Here is a 16,423-nt window from a genome sequence, read left to right on the forward strand (position 1 = left end):
CCACTGCTTTTGCGTATTACGCGCAGCGCCATCTTTGCCACCACTGCGCAGGCGTAGTGCCAACCGGGGGAGGTATACACCCACTTTTCCGCCACTAAAAACCTCAAAATCTGCTTTAAATAATCAAATATTAATAAATTGGTGCTTAATTTAACTGATATTAACCAAAGGTAAGTGTTTTTTGATCATATTTGCGCTATTTCTTGCCCCGGCTTCACTTTTGACACTCAACCAGCGACAGCCTGGAAATTTCCGGTAAATATTTAAATAATCTCCTGATAACAAATCCGATTAGTAAATAACGCTACGCTTCAGTTCTCCTGTGCATTTCACGCTTCGCCGATAATTGCAAAATTACATTTTTGTCACGGTCTAAATTTAACCTAAAAAGCTTTTGTGATTCATTATTCTTTCGTGTCAGCCAAAATGTCTCAAGGGGATGTGACCACGCCAGACGAATTTGATCACGAGCACGATAGCAACTACAGACCCCCACCTGAAAAGACCATCGAAGAAATCTTGCAGGCCGACCAAGACGATGAGAGCTTGAGGAAGTACAAAGAAACCCTGCTGGGACAGGCTCAAACTGGCCCAGTCGTAGTCGGTAAGTCACGCAGACACTCCCAAGGCGCTCCTAACGCCAGATTTTAGAACCAGATAACCCCAGAAAAGTTATCGTGAAAAAGCTAGTGCTAGTAGTCACAGATCGGCCTGAACTCGCTCTCGATCTTACTGGAGATCTCTCAAAACTGAAAAAACAGACTTTCATTATCAAAGAGGGAGTCTCGTACCGGATAAGAATCGAATTCTTCGTGCAGAGGGAGATAGTACACGGCCTCAAGTATTTGCAAAAGACGAGCAAAGTAGGGATTCCAGGTAAGAGTAGGTTTATTTGTGGTTTTTTGGTTTTTGTATTGATGATTTTGTGTTAATTGCTGCGGGATGTAGAACCAGGTAATTATTGGTTGAGGTGTGGTGCATTTTTCTGACAGAGTTGGTAGCCTGAGCGTTTCTTTGGTTGGTTTGCGGCGGTAAAGTTATTGAAATCACAGCAGGAAATAAGTAGTTATGAAGCAGCTGATGGGGAAATTGATAGTCAGCTAAAGAACAAATCTAAATGAGCGGCAATTGCTCAAATAAAACTATAGCGTTATTTGCAGTGATTGAAATTTAGTGAATTTATTACAAGCTTTGATAAAAATTCGACTTAAATAGTGCTGAAAATTTTGAATTGTCCGTTTTGAAATTTCTAGTTCATTTTATTTCTTAAATTTATCGTAGGAACGATGTTGATGTATTTAGATAAGTTTAATGGCGCTTTAACGAGCGCGTTATGATATTTATAAATGATAAGCTAATGCTTTAATTGCAGTTGAAAAAGCAGAAATACATAAATACTATTAAAGCGTAAGTCGCAATGCATATTTTCAAGCAAAATTTACAAAAACACTAGAACGTTCATAAAAACTGCAGCCGTTAATTTTTTTCAAGACAACGATTTTATAAAATGTGTTTCCCAAAATATGTTTACTAAAGATTCTACGACGTTATTTGAATTCTATGGAACGCAAGATAAAAAGATTTTTGCATAACATAGGTATAAATGGTGAGTGAATAAGCATAATACAGTAGACGCCGCTTAATATGATCACGGTTAATGTTATCAACCGCTTAGTGTGATCAAAATGGCTTGGAACGGTCCCATGCAATACCAATGCATTACAGTTTTTCCGTTGATTGTGATCAATATTTCGCTTATTGTGATCAATCTCGCAATTTTTATACAAGCGGGAATTGTTTTTTTGGAAAATCGAGACGACCGAAACTAGTATTGTGTTTTAATGAACATTCATTGCTCGCAAAAGCTGCATTCGCTTATACTACTCACTTTATACAACCACAATCAGTGACAGACTTTAGTAATCAGTGTGTTTTCGTCTTTTGAATGAACGAATTTTTGCTGTTTTAAATTTGAATAGTACTTAAGTAAAAATGATCACGTCGAAACGACGAGATTTCAGCTTATCAGAGATAAAATATCCTAGCCCTTTCTTTACAAACTTCTAAAACAACCAAAGGGAATCGGGGGTTCCTTTCTCAGAATGATAACCAAAGTTTAAAATAAATTCTAATGTTTATGTACCTTCATCTACCAGCATAATAAACACTGTCTTGTTCATGATTTTGCTTTGTTTCAAGTTTTACTGTCTTTGATGGTGGTTTTCGCTTATTATTATCAGTCGGTTAGTGTGATCAATTTGTCTGAGTCCCGAAGTGATCACATTAAGCGGCGTCCACTGTACCTTTGTTTATCTATCTGTTCGTGAAATATTGCAACACAGGTGTTAAAAATAAACCTAATGCGATTTGTTTGTGGATATTCGCACTTTTAAAAAAATTCAAGGAAATTTATATAATTTGGCAACGCTGCATCGGAATTTCAAAAACAAAATATGCTTGTAACGCCTAAGAAGGGGTGAACCCGATCATTAAAAAATATATAGAGTTTCTGTTTAAAAAATACTAAGTTGTATGATGCACCATCAAAACAAAACACTCTGTAATTTATTTTTAAAATAATGACAGTTATTTGACCGTAAATTTTTCAGTTTTCACAAATTATAACGGGTGTTCAATTGAAAAATCACTCAGAGTAGCCGTTGGAACATCAAAAAAAAAATATATCAACGTGATTTTTCAATTGAACACCCGTTAGTTTTACATGTCAAAACACCACTACTATTTTTTCGTGGCACGTGTGTGTCATGGAGTTTATTCTTAAACAGTGTCAAAAAAAACGAGACTGACAAGAATTTTCGATTTCCTGCATTGATAACATTGTGTATTTTATGTAAGTGGTTGGCGACCTTGCAGATAATGCCAAATCGCGCTAAACTATTACGGTAAACATCTTGAGTTTTTCAATATTGGAGTTAAAATGAATTCTTTTAAATGATGTTAAATAAAAAAAATAACGTGGGGCGTTAAAAAAAATGTATGCGCTGTTAGGATCGTTTTATTTAACAATATGAAATTAACGGCCCGTGGGTGGTAACTATTTAAGTCTATTTTTGTGTGTTACTCAACTTGTTATCAAATGTGGTTTCCACCATGGATACCCCAAAAGTTGTTCCTTGTTGTTGCATTTGTAGATTAATCTTCTCTATTGTATTATGTAATTGCAAAGATTCAAAACTTTGAAAAAATTGATGAAACTTGCTTATGCTTATAGTGTTATGTTTTTTCGACGTTTCATGGTCCCAAGAGTACGACAAAGTGGGTCCCCATTTCTATCTGTCTGTCGTCTCCTGTCTGTCTTGCTGATTTTTATCAAACAGATAGTCTCTGAAAACTACTAATTGTTGTCAGATTTTAAGTGCACATTAGGAAGATCGTGTACATGGTTAAAAGTCATCCAAAATTTATCTGATCATCCATACCAACAATTAGTGACGTCACATCAAAATTTTGTGTAGTAAATGTTATTTAAATTTCATAAAATAACGTAGTCCTATACTTGTAGTTTATGAATCTGCTTTTTCATCCTACATGTCTAGATTTGTGCAAAAAAAAATTCTATAACAAAATTTACAACCATTAGCTCAGTGGGTTAGATGGTACTGCCAATAACGCGAGGGTCGCTGGTTCGAAACCTTCATGGACCACTTTTTTTTCTGACACTGGGTGGTATCACTGCTAATATTATACTTGTTTTATTTCCTAATTGGGATTTTTTGTCGCCTTTGGAGCCTTATTATGTTTTTGTGTCACTGTTTGTGATTTTTTTGTTGCATTTTTGTGGACTTTTTTTAGTCACTTTTTCTTTGTATCACTTTTTTGTTGCTTTTTGTTGTCCTTTTCTTTGATCGGCTTTTTTGACACTTTGTAATCTAGTGTAGCTCTATTTGTGGATTTTTTTGTGATTTTTGGCCCCCTTTTTTTAATTACTTTTTGGGGGACTTTATTTGTTGATTTTTTTTTGTCTCCTGTTTTGGTCGTGTTTTTGTACTGCTTTGTTCTTTTTCTTTTTTGTCACACTTTTTGTGACCATATTTTTTATCGTCGTTTTTATTTTGTTTTTGTTGTCTTTTTTATATGCGATTTTTTTTGGTGGAGGTTTTTTGTTGGTTTTTTTGCAGTTTACTGGTAGCCTTCTATGTGCGGTGTTTGTCTCTTTTTTGTTATCTTTTTTTGTCGCATTTTTTGTGGCGTTTTGAGCTCTTTTTTGAATCACCCTTTATGGAGGTTTTTTATTTTTGTTTTTTCTTATCCTCTGTTTTCGCTTTTTTTGTGGACTTGCCTTTTTTCATTGTCTTTTTTATGACCTTTTTTATTTTTTTTTTGTTTTTTTAGGAATTTTTGTAGCGTCTTTTTTTGTGGACTTTTTGTTGCATTTTTTGCTCATTTTTATCGACTTTCTGTTACTGTCGGTAAACTCCTTTTTTTGTGGAATTGTTTTGTCTGTTTTTGGCCTCGTCTTTGTCATCCTTTTTTTTCGCATTTTTTGTCGCATTTTTAGTCCTGAGTATTGTGGTCGTTTGACCCATTTTTAATGATTTTTGTCCTGTTTTCGCCTTTTTTTTTGTGGACTTTGGTCCTTTTTTGATTTTCTTTGTAATTTTTGTGGCTTTTTGTAGCCATATTTTGTTGTTTTCTATCACTTTTTTTGTTGGCTTTTTGTCCTTTTTTTTATCGGCTTTAAAACATTTTGTAAGCTAGTGTAGCTCTTTTTGTAGATTTTTTTTGTATTTTTTTTACTTTTGGCCCCCTTTTTAAACACTTTTTTGTGGACTTTATTTGTTGTTTTTTTTGGTTCTTTTTTTCATCACTTTTGCCGTTGTTTTTTTTTTGTTGATATTTTTGGTTCTGTTTTGGTCGTGTTTTTGTACCTCTTTGTTATCTTTCTTTTTGTCGCATTTTTTGTGACCATATTTTTTGTCGTCCTTTTTATTTGTGTCACTTTTCGCAGTTTACTGTAGCCTTCTAGGTGGGGTTTTTGTCTCTTGTCTTGTAGCATTTTTTGTGGATTTGCGTTTGTTTTTTCATTATCTTCTTTATGACCTTGTTTATTTTTTTTGGCATTTTTTTGTAGCGTCTTTTTTTTGTGGAGTTTTTGTTGCGTTTTTTGTTCACTTTTATCGTCTTTCAGTTACTTTCGGTAATCTCCTTTTTTGTGGAATTGTTTTCTCTTTTTTTGGCTTCTTTTTTTGTCGTTCTTTTTTTCGTATTTTTTGTCGCAATTCTATTCCTCTTTTTTAGTCACTTTTTGTTCTGACCTTTTTACCCATATTTAACAGTTTTTGTCCTGTTTTCGCCTTTTTTTATGAACTTGGGTCATTTTTGTGGATTTTGTGGCCTTATTTTGTTGATTTCGTTCACTTTTGTGTTGCATTTTTTGTCTTTTTTTTATCGGTTTTTTTGACACTTTGTAATTTTTTAATTACTTTTTTTGTGGACTTTGTAGTTTTTTGTTTCCTGTTTCATCACTTTTGCAGTTGTTTTTTTTTTGTTCATTTTCTGTCCTCTGTTTTGTTCGTGTTTTTGTACCTCTTTGTTCTCTTTCTTTTTGTTGCATTTTTTGTGACTTTTGTCGTCTTTTTCATTTTCCTTTTTTATAGTCGAATTTTTTTGCTGTCTTTTGTGTTACTTTTTGCAGTTTACTGTAGTCTTGTATGCGGGGTTTTTGTCTCTTTTTTGTTGCATTTTTTGGCTCCTTTTTTCGATCACTTCTTGTGGAGATTTTTTTATTTTCGTTTTTTTATCCTGTTTTCGCTTTTTTGTGGACTTGCCTTTTTGTTTCCATTGTCTTCTTCATGACCTTTTTTGTTTTTTTTTTTCACTTTTTTTTACTTTTTTGTGGATTTTATGTTGCGTTTTTTGCTCATTTTTATCGTCTTTTTGTTACTTTCTGTAATCTTCTTTCTTGTGGAATTGTTTCGTCTTTTCTTTGGCCTATTTTCTTGTCCTTTTTTCGCATTTTTAGCCCAATTTTTAGTCATTTTTGTTGTGGCTTTTTACCCATTTTTAACGATTTTTGTCCTGTTTTTGCATTTTTTTTGTGGACTTTGGTCTTTTTTTATTTTCTTTGTAATTTTTGACACTTTGTAATCTATTGTAGCTCTTTTTCTATTTTTTATCGTGACTTTTGGCCCCTTTTCGTAATCTCTTTTTCTACATGCCTTTTTCTGATTTTTGTTTTTTTTTGTCCTTTGTTTTTACCGTTCTTGACGATTTGTCTTTTGTTCATTGTTTTTTTTTTTGTGACCTGTTTGACTCGCTCCTGTTAATTGCTTTGTGACCTTATTTTGTTTTTTTTTGCCACTGTAGCCGCCTTTTCTTCTTTTTTTATATTTTTTTCGCCGCTTTTTTCACGTTTTTCTTATTCTTGCTAAAAAGTTGATCACAAAATTTTATTCTGAAAAACTCACTTGAATCACACCCACACTTTTTTTGTTACGACTTTCGTTCTCTTTTTTAATCACTGTAATTTTTATTTTATTTTCTTTTTTGTGGCTTTATGTCGCTTTTTGTAATCGAATTTTGTTTTTTTTTGTATTTTTTGTAGTCCCCCTCTTTTTAGTGTATTTTTTGTGAACTTTGGTCTTTTTTAATGTATTTTTTGTCGCTTTTATAACTATATTTTGTTTTTTGTTGGGTACCTTTTTTGTTACTTTTTCTACTGCAATCTTTTTTGTGGACTTTTTGACAATTTCGTTGTGACGTTTTTGGCTCTATTTTTTGTCCTGTGTTTTAACATTTGTCCTTTTTTGTAATCGCTTTTTTATATCACGTTTTTTGGGTCTTTGTCTTTTTTGTCACTTTGTGTAGTCGCCCTTTTTTCCCTCTTTTTTTCTCAAAATCAAATTTTATATCTTATCTATGAAACCGGATTAGGAGTGTATTTTAGCAGCAAGGGAAGTTTTGTCGAAATAAATTTTAGACCTTTTTTTTTAAAACAAATCACGAATTTACAAAATTATGTTGTTTTTCACTCCTAAATAAGAAATAACTATTTCTAATTATTTGCCATGTGTGAAAATTTTCTCTAGACTTTCTTTTTTTTTGCGTATGTAATTTGATCCAAATATGTACACTTTTTCTTGCATTTTCACTCATCATTAATTGAGTTAAAATTATGCGTAATATTAGATCGATTGTTAAATAATTAAGGATGTGTGTTCAAAGAAAAAATTCTTGCTGAAGCACCCCTATATAAAAAAACACTACGTGCTTAATATAAATCAGATTAAAAAAACATGTAAAAGCATACATTAAAGACAATTTATTGATGCAAATATTGGATTATTTTTGATAGTTTATACTTTTTGTTAAATTTTTGGGGAAATTTCCCATAAAGAATCTTAAATTCAGTCCACCTGACGTTCTATTATTAATCAGTTTGTGATAGTAATATTTCTAAGAAAAATAAATAAAACACATTTCCTAATTGTTAATAAAACTTGTGGAAGTTCTGTAACACTGCAATAATTTATAAGTAGGTTTAATTTGGTTCTTAAAATTTTAAATTATGAATAATTTGAAAATCTCGTGTTAAGAAAGCGGTTTATAAAATTTTCCACTACGAATTTGTGATTTCTAACCCTTGTGAATCTGCGCAGGCCACCGAACTCTGCTAAAAATGCAAAATGTGTGAAGAATCTTTATAACACAGGTTGGTTTTTATAGTGGACAAAATGACCCACATGGTGGGTTCCTACGCACCCAAAACTGAGATACAGTCATACACCACACCCCCAGAGGACGCCCCAACGGGGCTGCTAGCCCGCGGATCCTATACGGTCCATTCTTTGTTCACTGATGATGATAAAAACGAGCATCTCAAGTGGGAGTGGTGCTTCGAAATCAAAAAAGATTGGAAAGATTAAACGCTTTTCTTTATTTTAACAAGTGGGGCAAGATATCAAAAAGTATTAATTAAAGAAGTATTCCCTTGCCGCAATAAATTTATACCTACCTTTTATAAATATATTTAGACAACCTTTTGAAACTTTTACAAGCCTTTACTGATGTATCAGTATGCCTTAACGTACAATTTTATATCGTTTGCTCATTAAAACAATGCCTTGTTACCCAGAAAGTGTGTTTGCTGTTGTATATTGCATTTACTCGTACTGATTGAGCTTTAGGGTACTTTTAGTTGGTCAAGTGTGTTATTTGCTACTTATTTCAAATAAAAACACCATAAAAAAAGTATAAAATTTATTAGTCCTCACAAGAAGTCATTTTCCTCGCTTTCCTTTTTCAAGAGAGAGGAAATCCCGAAGAGGGTTTTCTCTTGCACTTCTTTGATAATCGACGTCCCTTGATAGTTTTTAACATCGCAGCTGGCGCCATTGCTCAACAGGACTTCCACGATTTTGACGTCATTTTTCACGCATGCGTAGTATAAGGGCGTGTTTCCTTTGTAATCCTGAGTATCCACTTCACAGTTACCACATTTAACCAATTCCTTGACCACCAGAAGCCTTCGATAAATACAAGCCAAATGAAGGGGAGTCTGCAGAGTTTTGTAAGTTTTCAAGTTTGGAAGCGCCTGTGAGTCCAAGAGGATTCGTAAAAGTTCGGTCCTTCCATACTTGGCGGCGAAATGCAAAGGAGTGAAGCCGTCAATATTGCAAGTGTTGACGTTAATTCGTTCCACTACCACGTCTGGACTGCTTTCCAAATCGTCACATTTTTCGCAGTTACACAACGGGTGGCACTTTGACTGGAAATCGTACGTGGTCGACCCATTGGGGAAACCTAAGTAGAAGCAAGTTAACGGGAAATCGTTGTTTTCTATGGCTTTGAGAAGCAGATCGATTTTTTTTAGTTGTTCGACCCCTTTGGCTCGAATTCCGTGGTCTTTGCAGTGACTAGATTTGGTGGAGGCGCTGGGATGGGTAAATTCCGGCTCATCTAATGAGTCTAGATGGGCGTTAAACTGTTTCAGTAAACGCTCGGTGTAGTAATTTTGCGCCAGATTCAGTGGTTGTTGACTCTTTTTGTTAGCCACATTAGCGACGGCGTGGTTCTCGAGTAATGATCGGACAATGCCGACGTAATTCCATTTGATGGCTAAATGCAAAGGAGTGTCCCCATATTTATTGATGCAATTAATATCTAAGGTCTTCGACGTGTAGAATAAAGCTTTGACACAATTTTCGTGGCCGTTGTTGCAAGCCACGTGCAATGGAGTATTACCATCATGGTCTTTGGCATTCACGTCGGCTTTACAGTTCATCAGAATCAGTAAGACGTCTTGGTAACCTTTCGCACAAGCGTAATGCAATGGGGTCTTCCCGAAATAGTCGCAGGAATTGACCTCGGCACCGATGCTAATCAAAAATTCGACCATTTCTGGCCGATCCACGGTGGTTGCGTAAGTCAGAAGGCTTTGCCCTTTTTCGTTGAACATGGTAACGTTGTGACTAGAACCGATCGATTTCGTGCATCTTTCGCAATCGCACAGTGGATGGCATAAATTGGCGTCGCTCTTCTTCGACTTTTTGCACTTCAACAAGTCCTGCAGTTGCGTCAAGTCGTTCGTGATGATTGCCTGAAAAACCGGGTTTTCCGTTTGTTGACTAGATTTGATTTTGTTGAATTCGTCGCTTTTGATGAATTCTAAAGCTGCTTCAAGTGATGTGATTAGGAAATTAGTCTCATTAGAAACATTGAGAGAGCTGAATTGGAAATGAGTTAAGTAAACTAAGTTAGACGTCCAGTTGCTGATGTTTAACTTGACTATTAGGAAGACTAAAATTTGCAGAATATCGTCAGAAGTGAGGCAAATACTCGTACTGTACAAGTGATTAAAAGTTAATTTTAGACAATTAACCTTGTCCAGAATCGTTACATAATTATTTATTTTACTGAGTTCGCTTCTAGCGCTCGTTACAATATCACAGAACTTCAATGGGATATTTAAATCCCTCAACTGTAAGTCGCTACAGTTGCGCACGGTTTTGTTCAGCGTGGCGTCACCAAAACACGTCACGGTATTCACGGCTTTCACCAAAGCCCGGTCCAAACAACTCTGCATGTACGTCTCCACCGCGATTTTAATATTCTCACAGTCATCACTCAAAGTTCGATTTTTAAGCACGATTTGCAAACACTGCGAGAACAAACTCCCGATTAAGTCCTTCTGGTTCTGAAGATTCTCCATCGCCAGTCCGCGGTTCTGCTCAACAAAACTCGAACACAGCTTCTGGATTTTAATCAAAACGTGGCTCAAGTTCTCGCTCCATATGAAATCGATGCAGTCGTGCAGCGTCTCGAGTACGCGAAATCTGTTATCTTCGCAGATAGGCCGCGAGATAAAGAGAGGCCTGTCTAGGCAAAAGATCGTGTATTTGAGACCTTCGATGTAGCAGGTTTCCTCGAAAAGAATGCGGATGGGCGTGGACGGATGCTCAGCGGTCGTGATTTCTTTGTTTTGGATTGACACTTGTTTTTTACTTAGCGTGAAGCACACGTTTGAGGCCGTGGAAACCAAAATATGGTCCAGGATACTGTCGACCTGGATTTCACTGGGCTCGATAACCCCGGCTCGGGGGATGCAAATAACCCACTTTTCTTGTGACGCTTTAACCACTAGGTCACCATGGTGCGTTATTATTTCGTTGAAAAAGGGGTTGTCGTGGACGTTTTCGTCGTATTGCAGCCCCCACATTTTGAGGTTAGAGTGTAGAGGTGACGTTTGACTTTGACGTACTGGAGTTTGACAGCTGTGCACCTGCGCAGTGGCAATCTCCGGTAAAAAGCAATTATTTAAAATCTGTTTGTGCTGTGTTTAAAATTAAATGCGTGTTTTCGTTGTCATCACTAAACTAACGTAATCTTCGAGTAAAACAAGCCACATTACGATTATTTTTATTAGTGGTGGTCAAACAGTGGCGTAACACGAGTTCCACAGTAGGCTATGAAACAGTGGCGTAATGCGGAACTAAATTCCCCTAAATACAAACGTCAAGTTTACTTTAAATTACACACCTTTTTAGTGATTTGTGTGAAGGAGGCAGGCACCAGGTGAGAAAAAAGAGACAATTTTAACAACTCTTATTAAAAATTTACTTTTTATACAGTTTAAAATATAATAATAATATACAGAGTGCTATTTATATGCTATCTACACAATATAGGCACATATTATCGCGAATAATATAATACAATGTGATACATAACGGAGCGAAATGTACACTAACCTTAACAAGGAATGAATTACTAATTAAACACAATTTCGACTATAAGTGCGCTAGGATTTCCATCTCGGAAGGTATTTCAGTGATCTGCATGGTACTCCCTTCAATTTGAGAACTCCCGCTAACTGTGACAATAACCGGGCTTTGATCGCTAGTCTGCACAATAGTAACCAAATTCCCGTCTTTACTGCCTTCAAGATCACTTGAACTACCTTTGAGAAGCATCTTTAAAGGGTTAATATCACTCTCAGGTTCCATTTTTAATGAATCTAAAGTTATGTTATCTAAAGCCATGTCTTCTTCAGTACTACCCAGAATATTAACAACGTTCACCACAGACTCTTCGTGGTTGGACTCGGACAGACTTAACGACTGCTCCCGACTGTGCAGGACCGAGTTTTGAAGAGTCCCGGGCCTATTGGTGCTAGTTTGGGACCTATACGACGGTGGACAACTATATTCAGATTGTGCGGCGTCCCTCCGACTGGATAAAGGCGCTCTGAAACATTTAAGTTACAAAAATGAAACCATATAGATAAAAAATTTACCTCAGAAGGCTGCCTGCATGGCTGCGGTAAGTCGGAGGCGGGGACACTGCGTTCTGGATACCAGCCTGGATCTGGGGGGTATTGCCTCTGTCCAGAAGAAGAAGTCTCAGTCTATATTCTTGCATAGAAGCTTGATAACTAGGGGGCGGCGGCCTGTACTGGAACTCTGGATACATCATAGCCGCGTAGGGGTGGTGCGGTCGGCCGTATGATGGTGGCAGTCGAGGGACGAAACGTCGGGTGCATACGTCGACGGACTCGGTGGAACCCAAACCCAGCATCGAGCGGCACGTCGACGAGTCGTGGGAAGTAAGTCGCCAGGCTACGCCGCTGACTGTCACTAAGACGATTCCTACACCTGAAACGAAAGCAGCTTTTAGTTACATTGGTATGACTATACTTATTTTTTTTTTTTTTTAATTTTAACACAGCTAGTAAAGTGTGATCTACCAAATGGAGTGCAGCATCTCATTTTTGGATTTCTACTATAGCAACAAATAGTTTGTCGCTTCTTCGCTTCCACGGATTTAACTATGTCCAACCAGATTTAGGTGTGGATGGATGTTTATCAAATAAATTGTTCTATGACTGCAGTTGTATTTTTTTCGACATTTTCCATTTGGTCCCAGAATTCTAGGGGAATGTGAAGCCTTGTGTACAGTATAGGCCGCCTATGGAGCGGCAATAATACGCATTATTATTCCGAAATGGTCCAGAACACAACCTCGCGAAGTGGAAAGCGTCATGACTTCCGAATTATCAAGATACGTAACAGCCACGTATAAATGGACTTAAACGGAAGCCAGCGTCAGTCGACCGTAATTCGCAGAGTGGCAATGGAGTAAAGTGAGCCTATATACTCTGCACCGTTCATTCACGGAATCATATTTAGATCCACGGAATCGTAACCGGATTCCCACAATTTTCTTATTAGAGCGACTCAAGTCGAGGATTTTCGCGAATCGATAATTTTCATTGACATGCACCGACTTGCACTGCACCTTAGACCTCACCGGTGCCCGTCCTTGCTGTGGAAGTGGGCGAAGAAGAGAGCGGTGTTCGTGAACCGTTAGCCGCGATCTGCCTGCACACATATGGCGTTCCTATATGCAGTCGGCGCGCTCCGATGAATAAATCCAACATCAAACGATTCGAAAAAAGGCCATGATGTGGTCCGAATTACATAACATTAACAGAGAATTAATGCACGGAGGGTGACCGGCCATTCGTTGTTCAAACAGCGGGAAATGGCCGTGCTTGTTCGCTTATGCAAAACACGTTCCACTTGTATTTATAAAACGGCCGCTTGAGAATTGAACATGCAGATTGGTTTTAGTGCAGTTAATTGGGTCAGTAGTTTTTGATTATTTATAATAACAAATTTGTCGTTTTGAATAGTTTTTGGGGCGACTATAATTTTGGAGTTGTCTAAAGGTTCCTTGACGACGGTGTCGACAGAAGCAACAAAACCAACTAAACCTGGAAGTGTTCCAGGATTTTCGGTGTCTTTAGTTTCATCTTTACGCATACTGATGTTATAACTAGCACAACATTTTATAGTTTATAATACGTGATAACGTGGATCGGTTTTTGTCAACAAGTTCATTATGTTGGGGAATGCCACGACGATACTAATCGTCTGTACTCTGTTTACCGAATAGATGGAGTTGCATTAAGTGGTATTTTATCATTATTATTGTATGGAATCTGTTGCAGAACTGTGTTGTGCTGATCTTTTCATTTCGTTATGCTTCTTATTTCCCGAGCGTGAGTTAAGGAAGTATTTCAATCGAGTCCATCAGGCGACTGGTTGCTTCCGTGTTTTCTCTATTTTTCATGACCCATACAGTACGAAAAAATAGGTCTGAGTTTCCGTCTGTCTGTCTGCCCGCCGTCTGTGTCGATTTATATTAAATAGAAATAATATCCGAAATTCGTAGACCGATGGTTGTTAAATTTTCTCTGTATGTTTGGAACATCATGTAGATGCTAAAACGCTAACCAAAATTTGTCTGATCATCCCCACCAACCAGCAACAATAGAATGACGTCATCTCTAAATTTTACAATATAGTTTTAAAATTTTTCAGTTGTTTGATTCTTCAATTTTTCGATTACTTCATTTTGGAATTTTTTCAATTTCTTGTTTCTTCAATTTCTCAATTTTTAAAAATTTTTGGTTTCTCAACTCTTTATTTTTCGATTTCTCAATTTTTTACTTTTTCAGTTCTTCAATTTTTCGATTTCTCCATCCTTTAATTTTTCGATTCTTCAATTTTTTTGTTTCCATTTCTCTATCTTTCGAATTTTCGACTTCTTGGTTTAGATTTTTCGGTTTTTCGACTTTTGGGTTTTCGATTTATCGATCTTCCATTTCTCCAGTTTTCGATGTTTCGATTTTTCAGTTTTTTGAATTTAAAATTATTCGATTAAAAATTTTCAATTTTTCTACTTTTCGATTTCTCGATCTTTCAATTTTCTCAGTTTTAGATTTTTCGGTTTTAAGATTTTTCAATTTTTCAATTTTTCGATTGTTCAATTTCCCAATTATTCAATGTTTTAATTTTTCGATTTATACATATAATATGATTCTATGTATTTTGACTTTTCAGCTTTTCGATTTCTGGATTTTTTTTGATAATTCGATTTCTTGATATTTCAATCTTTGGATGTTTCGATTTTCTGATTTCTAGGTTTTTCGTTTTTTCGATTTATCGATCTTCCATTTTTCGATGTATTGATTTTTCGATTTCCCAAATTTTCGAGATATAAGTATTGAGATTTTTCAACATTTCGATTCTTAATTTTTTTTATTTATCGCTTTTTTTTAATTTTAAAGTTTTCAATTCAATTTCTCGATTTTTCTGTTTTACGACTTTTTGGGTTTTCGATTTATCAATCTTCCATTTCTCAATATTTCGATGTTTCGATTGCTCGACGTCTCGATTTCTGCATGTTTCAATTTTTCAATTCTTCAATTTTTCAGTTTTGGGATTTTTCAACATTTCGATTCTTAAATTTCCAATTTTTCGTTTCAATTTTTGGAAATTTTTAATTTTTAGTTTTTCGATTTTTCGATATTTCGACTTCTCGATCTTTCGATTTTTCGATTTATGTAATATGATTTTATGTATTTTGACTTCTCAACTTTTTGATTTCTCGATTTTTGGAGTTTTTTGATAATTCAATTTCTTGATATTTCAATTTTTGGATGTTTCAATTTTCTGATTGCTAGATTTTTCGTTTTTTCGAATTTTCGGCGTTTCCATTTATCGAAGTTTCGATTTTTCGATTTCCCAAATTTTCGAGATTTCAATATTTAGATTTTTAAATTTTTTAATTTTTCAATTTTTTAGTTTTGGGATTTTTCAACATTTCGATTCATAAATTTTTTGATTTATCGATTTTTTTTTAATTTCGAAGTTTCCAAATTTTCGAGATTTCAGTTTTGGAATTTTTCAATGTTTCAATTTTCGGTGTGTTTAAATTTTCGATTTCTCAACTTTTCGATGTTTCGACTGCTCGACGTCTCATTTTCTCGATTTTTCAGTTTTGTTTTTTAATTTTTCGATTTTTCGATTTCCATATTTATCGAGACTTCGGTGTTTCGATTTATCTTTTTTTTTAATTTTCAATTTTTCAATTTTTCTTCGATTTTTCAGTTTTTCGAATTTTTTAATTTTAGATTGTTCAATTTTTTGATATTTCCATTTCTCTATCTTTCGGTTTTTCGATTTCCCAACTTCGATTTCCCGATTTCTGGATCTTTTGATATTTCGAATTTTCGACTTTTTGGGCTTTTGATTTAGATTTATAGATCTTCCATTTCTTAATGTTTCGAATTTTCAATTTTTGGCGTTTCTAAATTTTCCATTTCTCAACTTTTCGATGTTTCGATTTTTCAGTTTTTTGAATTTACAATTATTCGATTTAAAAATCTTCAATTTTTCGACTTTTCAATTTCTCGATATTTCAATTTTCTCGGTTTTAGATTTTTCGGTTCTAAAATTTTTCTATTTTTCAATTTTTCGATTGTTCAATTTTCCTATTTTTCAATATTTTGATTTTTCGATTTTTGGATTTTTTTGATAATTCGATTTCTTGATATTTCAATTTTTGGATGTTTCGATTTTCTGATTTCTAGGTTTTTCGTCTTTTCGATTTATCGATCTTCCATTTTTCGATGTTTCGATTTTTCAATTTCCCAAATATTCGAGAGTTACGTATTGAGATTTTTCAACATTTCGATTCTTAAATTTTTTGATTTATCGATTTTTTTTTTAATTTCAACGTTTCCAATTTTTCAATTTTGTGCTATTTTAACTTCTCAATTTTTCTCTCTTTCGACTTTTAGATTTCCAAATTTTCGAGATTTCAGTATAGGGATTTTTCAACATTTTGATTCTTAAATTTTTCGATTTTTCGAATTTTTAAATTTTGGATTTTCAATTTTCTGATATTTCAACTTTTTAATTTTTTTATTTTTCAATTTCTGGATTTATAGAGACTTCGGTGTTTCGATTTTTCGATTGTTCAATTTCCAGATTTTTCAATGTTTTGATTATTTGCTTTATCGATTTTTTAAATTTCCAATTTTTCAATTTTTAATTTTTCGACTTCCCAACTTTTTGATTTCACGATTTTTGGATTTTTTTGATATTTCGATATC

At 34.8% G+C, this 16,423-nt stretch overlaps 3 protein-coding genes across 4 annotated transcripts in view; 1 reads left to right on the top strand and 2 right to left on the bottom strand.

Annotated features, from left to right (window-relative positions):
• Positions 1-39: 39 nt before the first annotated feature.
• LOC135133344 (rho GDP-dissociation inhibitor 1) lies at positions 40-8,219 on the top strand. 2 transcript variants are annotated; one of them, XM_064061726.1, is made up of 4 exons: positions 40-170; positions 422-604; positions 652-876; positions 7,687-8,219. In XM_064061726.1, exons 2-4 carry the CDS (start codon positions 427-429, stop codon positions 7,884-7,886), a joined length of 603 nt encoding a protein of 200 aa, XP_063917796.1. In that variant the 5' UTR covers positions 40-170; positions 422-426; the 3' UTR covers positions 7,887-8,219. The 2 variants fall into 2 exon arrangements, with proteins under 2 accessions (XP_063917796.1, XP_063917797.1); XM_064061727.1 differs by lacking the exon at positions 40-170 and having other exon boundaries at positions 298-604.
• On the bottom strand, positions 8,206-10,930 carry LOC135133338 (ankyrin repeat domain-containing protein 27-like). The gene has a single exon (XM_064061718.1). It carries the CDS (start codon positions 10,676-10,678, stop codon positions 8,231-8,233), a length of 2,448 nt encoding a protein of 815 aa, XP_063917788.1. The 5' UTR covers positions 10,679-10,930; the 3' UTR covers positions 8,206-8,230.
• Positions 10,931-11,071: 141 nt separating this feature from the next.
• Positions 11,072-16,423, bottom strand: part of LOC135133337 (uncharacterized) — a 293,762-nt gene continuing 288,410 nt past the window's right edge. The window contains exons 6-7 of the mRNA XM_064061717.1: positions 11,756-12,113; positions 11,072-11,706 (exon numbers count right to left, since the gene is read on the bottom strand). Of these exons, the coding sequence (XP_063917787.1) occupies positions 11,250-11,706; positions 11,756-12,113 (815 nt within the window). The 3' untranslated portion in view covers positions 11,072-11,249. The remainder of the gene's footprint in view (positions 11,707-11,755; positions 12,114-16,423) is intronic.

Source organism: Zophobas morio, unplaced genomic scaffold (genome assembly GCF_036711695.1).
Source record: "Zophobas morio isolate AGI-343-1 ecotype UQ-CSIRO unplaced genomic scaffold, CSIRO_AGI_Zmor_V1 ptg000021l, whole genome shotgun sequence".
NCBI classification, from domain to species: Eukaryota; Metazoa; Arthropoda; class Insecta; order Coleoptera; family Tenebrionidae; genus Zophobas; species Zophobas morio.